Raw genomic sequence first — 10,176 nt, 5'->3', positions numbered from 1 at the left:
TCTGGCGCAATCGCCGATTTAACCGGTTGCGACATCAAAATACCCGTGAGTAAATTTCTATTTATTTCTTATCTCAATTCGGGCCTGCCGGTTGCCGAGAGAGGATCTCATGGATCACTGCGATAATCTCGAGGTTTCCACGAATCGCCAGTTGTTAAAAGAAACAATGCAACTTATGAAGAATATCGGTAGTTTCTCGAACGATCAAGCAATTGTCGTTCGCGAAAATGACTGTCTTAATCGTTTCAAACTGCGTATAAAACCAAATGATGGACTATATGAGGGTGGTACATTCGAATTTGAAGTAAGTCCGCCACGTTTAACTCGGAATTTTCTCGGTACACGTGCTACGCTTCAATTATTTCTCAAATGTAATTAATTGTATATGTTTATTATCAAGGTGATTTTGGCCGATGATTACCCTCTAACTTCTCCGACTGCCAACTGCTTGACACCGATTTACCATCCAAACATGAATCCGGATCAGTCATATATGGGCAGCAATTCAAACATTTGTTTGTCCCTAATAGATGAGTGGTTTGAAGGGGAACTACGGCCAACTCTGGAAGATTTAGTTCAAGGCATATTGTTTTTATTCTACCAACCAAATCTAGAGGATACTCTATCAACAATCATCGAGGACGGTGCCGATTACAAAAAGTTTGCTGAAAACGTCAGAAAATCTCTAAGGGGTGGCGATGTGGATGGGGTTTGGTTTACAAGGAATTTACCAGAAGATCCATCCCAAACTGAAAATAAACTCTCCGAACCGTTGGAGAATGTGAGTAATAATTCCACAGAGGAACCCGACATTCTAATGACAGTTGTTGCAACCAGACTACAACGATGTGCTCACCACTAAAAACTGTTAAGCAATATTTGCCTTGGATACTCTGCTTTATAAAAGAATTGGCTGATAGAGTTTTCTAAACAGTGTTCTTTAAAAAATCCGATCTTATAATTTGCATTTCATAAAACGCGACTTCCTGCGTTGTTCAGATTTTCGCCGGATTAATTTGTGTTTATAGATATTATTACGAATGCAATAAATATCCACTACTAGATCATTTAGCTTATCGTAGAAGAGCTTATTTTTTTATGTGGAATGCATAAATTACAAATTTATTTTCTATGGAAAAGGTTTTGGTTTCCATTGGCCCAGTTTCACAAAAAAGTTAAACTCAAATTCTTGGTGTAATTGCCATTGGTTACTTCATTTCTTCAGAGGACAACAATTCAACGTTTAGCGCAGTAGAAAAACAGAGAGCAATATACGTGAAGGATTTCCGCAAATGTGAAAATTTGAAATTGTTTGTAGTTAGCTTCGTCTTTTTCTTAAATACCAGTATGATATGTAAATTTAATCACTTGCGCTATGCTTGAAGAGGGGATAATGTAACTCCCGAAAACGTTCGCTATAATAAATATACATTACTCATTAGAAAATGAGATTTGTACTCTTTTTACTTCTATGGATTTTTAATTATCTAGACTCTCTACCTAAGATTAGCCGTTTAAGCCATATTTTCCGTGAAACTGCACCCAGGCAAGGATTACTTTTCCGGTTACTTTTTAGAAACGGCTAAACACGGCTTCAGAGAACCTGATAAAATTGCAAAAAAATTAATAGAATATTAATAGACGCGCCCGCTTGCGGTAGAGTATTATCAGGTTTCGAACCATACCCCAACCTGTTTGGCGCCATAATATGGGCGGAGCTTAATAAACTTTTGACCAATAGTGAAACGCTTATCAAACCCCACTCGCCGCAGTAAGGCTCTCTTTATGAAATTGAAATTTGAAATGAGTGCTCGGAATGTGGCGCCACCTCGAACATCGAATATGTCAAAATAAATTTCGCAATAAACTGATAAATGGATTTTATCCGGAAAAAACAGCCGCGGATACTGAATGGTCTCGGATGGACCGTCAAAATAGATTGTGTCTACAATATGAATAACAACTCGATCGTTGCCAACTTTCATCCGAGCTCCTGTAAGTTAAATTTGATGATCTTGTCAATTCGAATGCTTTTTTGGAGAGAATGGAGATTGTTCATGACATATGGCCACATAATCATATATGGTCATCTGTTCATGTGTTAGTCTAGGGAGTTAGACTCTCACGCTCTCTTTCATGCGAGAGAGGATTCGTATGACATTTTGGGTCTGGTATCGTATTATTGTGTCAACACAGCATGGCAGAATATTGGACTAAGTGGAGCGGGAGGACCCATAATTTTGGCCCCCCCCCTCCAGCACAAGTACGTGGGCCGAAATGAGACTGAGAGCACTCTACAGGCCATATGTCAAATGATATTATCATGCCCTGGCCTCTAAGCAGATAACTAACTCCCTTTATTTTAGCTGCTATCCAAGAATGTTCTTATACACTGGTAATTATTTTTGTTAATAAAGAGATTAGACATATTTGGCATAGGCCTAGTTATTGATCAGGAATGAAGTTTTATATATTGTGCTGTGTCACTTGATTATTCGCTGAAAGCTATATATAGGTCTATGGTGTTTGATTATTGTGTACATAGGAAACCCGCTGAATTTGGTGCAGGCATGTGTTATATAAGCATAACGATCCATCTGTCACTCTATATTAAATCAAGGCACTTGGATAGTTTTTCTTTTAGTGCTGGAATCGAGGTAAGAATATATTCCTGATCAAATAGAATTGACATTCACAAAAATTCTGCAAAATTGGAACTTTTCAATATAGCTTGTACTATGATCCAACAAAAATGTCAGAGCCTTAATTAAAATGGTTTCCTTTTTGAGGGCATTTTGAAATAAATTCAGAGTCACAGACACCCCTAGATCTGTTCCTGTCAGTGACTTTTCTGAGGACGCATATGATGGCAAAGCATTCTCAATTTATGAGCATCAGAAATTCAACAATTGTGAATGCACCTGAGTTGTATGGCGGCACGTGTCTATATGAGTCACCAGAGTAATTCATTTCATATTAAACGTAGGAAACACCCGCTTTTCATTCAAACGTATGCATCAGATGGCATACAGCGCTATTCTACACAGTACTGTAACATAAAGAGATTTATGCATGCAATGACATGGAGAAAAGACTTCTCTGCATTTGCTAGAAATGTTATATGATTGCTTATAGGTAGGTAGGTCATTTCACTTTCAGGTGGGATATTAGGTGCTTGCTACAAGGCTTAGAATTAGAACTACTAACATATTGCATCAACATAATCGTTAAACTACGCATATAGTTCTATGACCATGGTTTATTTGATATCTGGGGGGGAGGGGGAGGGGAGGATGATTGGGCGGATCTAAAGTGCACATTTTTTCCATGGAGGTACACATTTGGCATCTTCGGGACTCTTATCAATTTACTATATGCAATTTCTGAGGCCCTTAGATCTAGGCGCTGAAAACCCGTAATATTGATGGTTTATTGGTATATCGTTTCAGGTAGTACGTAATATACAGAAATGATGATAAACTGCAGCAGTAACAATGAAACATTCCATGATAATCCTGCCTCAGCTGATTCGGTCCGTCCACGAAATAGCATGTCTTTAGACAACATGTGCTCAGTACTTTACAAAAATCCAAATGATATTCTTCTTCAGGGAGTGAACTTCGTCCGCAGTCGTGTATTACCCTCAGGTAATTGGGCTGTTGCTACTGTCTCACTCTATGTTTTATTGTAGAGACACTAGTTATATAAAAATAAGGTGAAAAAAGAATGTTAATTTTGTGACGGAAATAACAGTACTTCATTATTTTGCATAATGTCTGACTCATCAATTGATACTTAGTTCCATCGATTGTTGGTAGATGTCTCTTTCACTTATCGCCAGTACCCAGACAGGTATTGATTTAGATCGTTCAGTGAGGGGCTTAGAAGGGAGAGAGAGAGTGATGTGTGAGAATGTCTGTTATATCTAAGCAGCTCTCTCAGTCACTATCTCTGCTAGACTTATACGTCCTAGGATTTAGGATTGCCGATCAACAGGGGATCAGCTTCGTTTTCTACTGATACATGGTAAGATTTATTGGATACAGTAAAAAATTCTCTTATTGGTAAAATTTCTTTATTTTTAATTAATTTAATTTAAATTCAAATTAAAGTAGAAATTTTCTTCCTTGCTTTTAATCACCGAAAAATATTGTCATGAATGAAATGCTATCATTCACTAGATGTAATGAGCTTTATTTCCTAGAAATCTGTATTGGAAGATTGTTATGTTGTAAACTGGTAAATTTGATCAAAAGAAATCAGTTCCAAGATTAAAATAGTTATCTTAGTGGTGATATAAATCTTGTTGTACCTAAATCTGTAGCTAGAATATTCCTTTGAACAGTCTATTAACGGTATCATCAGTACTTCAGTTAAAGGCACCGACTATGTTTTACAAATCCTTTCAACTTGTACCCTCTTTTCGTATCATCGAATACTCGGAACTCGGGGTATTTGTATTTTATTATTTATTTAGCCTTTTTCCGGGTGAACTGAGATATTTCCGCTGCATCCAGCATTCATCATCAGTTCAAAAGATAAGAAAGTCCTCAGAAAATTGGAAGTTAGTTTTTGATCATGGGTGCGTTTGCCTGATGGATATAACTGTGATGATTTGAAGTGACTTTTCATGAAATTATTATGATGACATTTGATGATGACGTACTATCACTTTTTTGTACAAGTTGCTATGGTTACATTGTTCATTAAGAAGCAAAAGTAACTTTGACAGATTATTATTAGTTCAGAGATGATGATTCTACGAAGACCGTTCTTTCTAATTATAGGTAATGTTTGTAATTATGAATTTCAAACGAGAAGAAAGAGTGCTGTTGAATTGCTTGCAGAGTCTAAATCTCAATACGTCAAAACCGATAGTGTTCTCAATAACAATCAGCTCCTAAAAAACTGGCAAAGTCTACATATTTTCGACAGGTAAGATATCATCTTATTTATGAGGACTTCATTATGCATAAGGTTTGTATTAGAGAATTTTGAGATGTTCGTACAAAAATGTTGAAAAAAAAACAATTTGTTGGGAAATATCGTGGCCATTATTCATTAAAACGCACTATCACTCCCACAGGATGGATTTTTGTATCTAGAATGTAACCATGCGCTATTGCATGCAATCTCAGTTTTATAGCTTTGGTATCTCGCGATATCTTCCAGTTCCTTAGTCGCAAGACTAATTTCTCTACTAAGAATAACTGTGTATCAAGGAAAAATGAATATCGCTGAGCACCAGCAGGTTACTGATAATCACAGAAAATGGGGGAATTGTGTATGCTCGCATGAATACAGAAAATTCTTGTCACGTCGGACAAGTGAAAGACTGATCCTTTCAGCTGTATGGCTGATATATTAAACAACATAGTCAGCTTTACTACATCAGTCTACATCAGATTTATGAAATTGCTCGTTGTTTAGTTGATTAAGTTGAGGTTGTATTATTATTCATGAACATTGAATGAATGTTTTGTATTGTTTTCTAGCCATAATAAAGTATCCGATGTTGCAACAGACCCAGTAACGCCGAGGAAAATGTCGTTGCCTAATTTACGTTTACCAGCAGCCAATACGCAGAGGTCTGTATTTCGTGGTAGTACCCCTCATTTGCCAGAAGGGGCGGCATCTCCACTTGTACAATCTCGCTTACATACCGAAAGAAACTGCGGTAATGAAATATTCATGGAAAGTGAAGATTGCGACGCTTGTAACTGTTATCAGTCACTGGAATGTATGGCAGATTCAAATGTGGCAAGTGAGGACATGGAAGTTGATGTGGAAGTGAAACCGCTAGATTGGCGGGAGCGCCCCCTGTGTTCATTCTCTGATGTCGATAGTTACCGCGATGATGAATCGGATATTCGTGAAGACATAAGCGATTGCGTTCAAATAAAACAATATTTACCGAAACCGGTTCAGCGGTCAAAGTCAGATCTCACGCACCGGTATTCACATACCGGTTCTGATCTCTCGGACATTGGCTCAAAACGGTCACGTAACAGCACCGACCTGGAGAAATTCTTCAACGAAATGGGACTGGAGAAATCAGTTCTGGAACCAATGCTCAAAGCAACGAAGAAAGACTCGCATTTAAAGTGTTACGACAGCGTAAGCTCGGTGGCCTCGCCTGACGCACGAAGTGTGGCTAGTCGTAAGAGTTTACAAGAAGGCAAATCAGCGACTGAGAAGCCGATCGGTCCGATGAATATTATAGAACGAGATGCTCGAATTATTAAATGGTTATGTAATGTGAAAAAAGCACGATCAAAAAGCACGGCTAACTGAAAGAGATATGAGGTGAGTCTGTTGCTATGGTGACCTGCATGTTCCAGGTATTTATCTGTGTCGATGACCAGAATCACCCGGCTAAATGTGTCATGCAGAGAATGTTGATTTTGATTTTCTGTCTGTCTCTCTATACGAAAGAATCTCCGATTATCTTCGCTGAAATTAAATCAATACTGCTTTTTATTGAATCAACGATGCTTTAATAAGCCATCATTCCGCGTAAATTACAATTGATTTCTAAGGTATTCTATTGTGATTAGACATGTAATGGTAAGAATGATACTAGTTACTGAGTTTATTAAGTGTAAATTCAGTCTTAAGTCATAAATTCAGTTGCCATTTATTACTGGGAGTAGAATGCCATGTAGTCAGTAACCTGTCTGTCGTTTATTTTCACGAACCACATATAAGCCCATCCGATTATGCTTACCACCAACGATTAGGAGACTAACTTGAGAAATTGCAGAATGCAGCCATTTTGTTAGGACATTCTATAAGATGGAATGTGTGTTGTTCATATGATTGATTATGTATTGGCGAACTGAATAGTGAATGATTCAATGACTAATGGTTGAGACTGGGTCGCTATTGATGAGATTTTTTCAGAGAACACGTATGTCACATTAGATGAGACAGCATTGACTAGCGATGTATTAACCCCAGTTTTGCATGTGAATGTACATCGTTTGTGTATTGAATAGCCAGACACTACGATGATTCTTTTATGAATTTTACCACCAATTTCATGTTTGGTGAAAATGAGAGTCATTGATGTGATGCTTTTAGTTTGATTACATCTCCTGTTGAGCAATGCATTGGATGCATTAGTTTTTCGTATTCAGCCAAATGATTTCCAAAATGTCTTGCTGCTATTTGAGCAATACTGAGGCCACCCCAAAATAATTGTCTGTTCGCCGTAAAACCAACTCAAGTTTTCAGGATGAGTCGGTAGGTAGGTAAAAATATTTTTTTGCAAAATTTTAGGGCAAAAAATTTTATCACCTTTTTTATATGGAAACAATATTAGAAATAAAATTTCTTTCAATGAATCCCAAAAAATAGTTTTCACTCGGTACCTTTGAAGTCGGGTCGGTCGGGTTACGGCAAACAGACCATTATTTTGGGATGGCCTGATAGTAGATTGAAAAATTTATGAACAGATTTAGCACCAGAATTTCTAATTAGTGGGCATAATGGTATAGATTAATTTCCTGTGGTAGATATGATACTGATGTCTTCTCTGACAACTGATACGTTATTGGATGCTTTGAACATGAAAACTAAATATATACACTGCACACATCACATGGTTAATAGATTGAGACTGATCATATACTGTTTTATGTATTAGAATAAAAACACATGAAAGAATATACTGAACATACAAAAATATTCTCTTTCATGTTTAATATATTAGGTTGAGGTTGAATGAAAATCTTGCTGTCTAGCATGAGTATGGGGGCTTATCTAATGTAACCATACGGCGGTAATAGAAGGATCAAATATCCCGTTGGTATGGATTTGATAAGTATTTGATATTGATGCTATTAGATCATGTCAAGTTGAATATATTCTATCTCTGATGAGATTATAGATAGCTTTTTGTTCGGTATATAGCTGCTGGTATGTTTGATATTGGAGGTTGATTGATTGCTGATACTTCTCTGGATCAGTACAGCCAATTTAAATCATAAATTACCACCTACAAGTACATCAAACAGAACTACACCTGTTCTTACTGTAACCTGTGAGGAATTTTCATTATTAGCCTTCACTAGATCAAGTTGCTGGCTCCTTTGCAACTGTTAATTAACGCTACAGTGACTATCATAAATTTTTTACGAATCTGGATTCGGATTGCACCAGTAGTAGTGTTTGTCTCTAAGATGGATGCACGCCATTCCCGCATATCCTCATTATGACCATAAATGACTGTAACGGTTGTTACCTGATTACTGTAAGCATGAATAGAATTGACCTCAGATAGATCCTCAAGCTAATAATTAAGGGTTTATGTAAAGCATTTCCTAATGGAGTCTGAGTTTACCTTTTATGAAATGCCAATTCTCATGGGTGATTAACTGTTAAGTGGAGGATCACGCAAACGTATGCTGTAAGAGCTAATGGTGAATTGCTAATGTGGCTTGAAGAAATTTGATGTCATTAGAAAGTCTGGGACAGCGAGTTTCACGTCCTCCCTTGGCAGGGATTCAGACCTGATGGCACGAACCCCTGCCACACTAGACTAGACTGGGTGCGTGCGCAGGTTTGCCGTACGAAAACTTGGGTACGAAAACTTATATAAGGTCGGATAACCTGGGACCAGCGAAGTCAAGAGTTAAGGATGGGGAATTATGTTGGGAAGTTAGAAAAATGATTCCATTTTTGTCCGAGTAAGGCGAGGTTTACTGCAACCATCTAAACATCCATTTATCATGATTGAAATTCAAAATTGTTTTCTATCTAACCGTTGATTTTTATTTTTATGTTTCAGCTTGTTAACATGGATGTTCAGGTGAAAACTATGCAGCGGTTTTGGCAAGACTTCCTGATAGAAACATCATTTTCTCCTGATGAGGGTAGAATCCATGTTGTCTATATGTATGATATTCAAATAACTGGTACATAAAAACTTTGTTAGGATGTGTAAATCATTTTTCAAGGAGAATTACATCCTCTATGATGTATCGAATATCTGGTTGTATTAATTCTCATTCTTAAGTGTGTAAACAATATTGAGTTTGCAATACATGTATTAAAATATTGTACATTTCTTTCATTTATGTTTACCCTGTATTTTTTGTATGTAATCAAATTTGTCAATGGTACTCTACGAAATATTGAAATTTGCGAATATAGTACTCATATAAATTTGTGAATTGAAAAATGATTTTAGTAATTTCAACTTTTTATTTTATACATTATAATGCCTTAATATTACTCTTAAGACATCATTATTCTCTTTTTCATGAGATATGCATGTCTTAATCGATATAATCTATTGATAAGTTATACACGTTTCTTTTTACTATTATTGGTTTTGTATACTGGAGAAGTGTATGAGATATGTAATCTTTGACATAGTATTTTTACTTGGTATTTATGATCAATCGTCAAATTGCTATAATTATTGTTAATACTGATAACATGTTTATGTTGAAAAAACAGATAAAAACAAGAATTCAAATCGCTGAATTTGCTCGTCTAGTCGTATATAATTAGCTAATAACTAAGAGCAACTTTTGTTCCAAAACTTGTGCTGAATGGTTTTGATTATAGAAGTCATATGATGACCTAAGTTTACTTAATAATGATGAATAAAAATGTAATTCTTTTAACTAAACTAATGTGTTTTTGTTTCTAAGATTCAGGATTGTAATGCTGCTTACCTCATATCACTGGCACCTACGACCCAGTTACACATTTATGACTGGGCGAGACTAAGCCCTTTTTGATGAATAACTTAAATGAAAATACATGGGATTTACAATCTTTGAGGATATGTGATGTAAATCACTTGTTTGCCCACTAATATGGCAAAAACAAATGACTGCAAGACCTCTATACCGGTGATTTATGGACAGCATATGTAATTAATCTGGTCCCTTGACGTGCTTTAATTTGACGTACTATGTTGCATATGATACTTCGTCAGTTTTACTAGTGCAGTATTCTACTCTATTCTAAATACCTGAAGTCAACAAAGAACTGATAATCAACTAGAGATACTGTCCGTAATAAAAATCATGGATGTAATGGCTGTGCTCGGATACAGTATTGTCAACTCGGCTTGTCACAGTGTCTTTTATGAAGTAGAGTAATGGTAGTCGCCTTAAGCCAGTGAAATTGTCCGTCTTTCTACAGAATAAGGTGTAGTCT

The 10,176-nt window shown here is 36.4% G+C and overlaps 2 protein-coding genes across 3 annotated transcripts; both read left to right on the top strand.

The window, feature by feature from the left end:
• The first annotated feature begins 28 nt into the window (after nt 1-28).
• LOC141900477 (uncharacterized) lies at nt 29-1,319 on the top strand. The gene is made up of 2 exons (XM_074787393.1): nt 29-304; nt 401-1,319. The coding sequence occupies exons 1-2, from the start codon at nt 110-112 to the stop codon at nt 860-862; spliced, it is 657 nt and encodes a 218-aa protein (XP_074643494.1). The 5' UTR covers nt 29-109; the 3' UTR covers nt 863-1,319.
• A 506-nt stretch (nt 1,320-1,825) lies between these two features.
• Nucleotides 1,826-9,565, top strand: LOC141899430 (uncharacterized). Of its 2 annotated transcripts, none has more exons than XM_074785726.1 (5): nt 1,826-1,995; nt 3,450-3,647; nt 4,788-4,935; nt 5,496-6,306; nt 8,792-9,565. In XM_074785726.1, the coding sequence occupies exons 2-4, from the start codon at nt 3,470-3,472 to the stop codon at nt 6,292-6,294; spliced, it is 1,125 nt and encodes a 374-aa protein (XP_074641827.1). In that variant the 5' UTR covers nt 1,826-1,995; nt 3,450-3,469; the 3' UTR covers nt 6,295-6,306; nt 8,792-9,565. The 2 variants fall into 2 exon arrangements, with proteins under 2 accessions (XP_074641827.1, XP_074641828.1); XM_074785727.1 differs by lacking the exon at nt 1,826-1,995 and adding an exon at nt 2,993-3,139 and having other exon boundaries at nt 3,454-3,647.
• The last annotated feature ends 611 nt before the right edge of the window (nt 9,566-10,176 follow it).

The sequence above is a fragment of the Tubulanus polymorphus genome, chromosome 2 (genome assembly GCF_964204645.1).
Source record: "Tubulanus polymorphus chromosome 2, tnTubPoly1.2, whole genome shotgun sequence".
Lineage (NCBI taxonomy): Eukaryota > Metazoa > Nemertea > Palaeonemertea > Tubulaniformes > Tubulanidae > Tubulanus > Tubulanus polymorphus.
The sequence above is the reverse complement of the archived record's forward strand: the minus strand, read 5'-3'. Positions and strand labels throughout refer to the sequence as shown.

What these genes read in the sequence shown, in the direction of transcription:
- LOC141900477 (XM_074787393.1), top strand. Translation starts at nt 110, where the DNA reads ATGGATCACTGCGATAATCTCGAGGTTTCCACGAATCGCCAGTTGTTA. An exon ending in GTGGTACATTCGAATTTGAA is followed by an intron (nt 305 to 400) that starts GTAAGTCCGCCA and finishes TTTATTATCAAG; the next exon opens with GTGATTTTGGCCGATGATTA.
- LOC141899430 (XM_074785726.1), top strand. Translation starts at nt 3,470, where the DNA reads ATGATGATAAACTGCAGCAGTAACAATGAAACATTCCATGATAATCCT. An exon ending in CAGTCGTGTATTACCCTCAG is followed by an intron (nt 3,648 to 4,787) that starts GTAATTGGGCTG and finishes TTCTAATTATAG; the next exon opens with GTAATGTTTGTAATTATGAA. An exon ending in AGTCTACATATTTTCGACAG is followed by an intron (nt 4,936 to 5,495) that starts GTAAGATATCAT and finishes ATTGTTTTCTAG; the next exon opens with CCATAATAAAGTATCCGATG.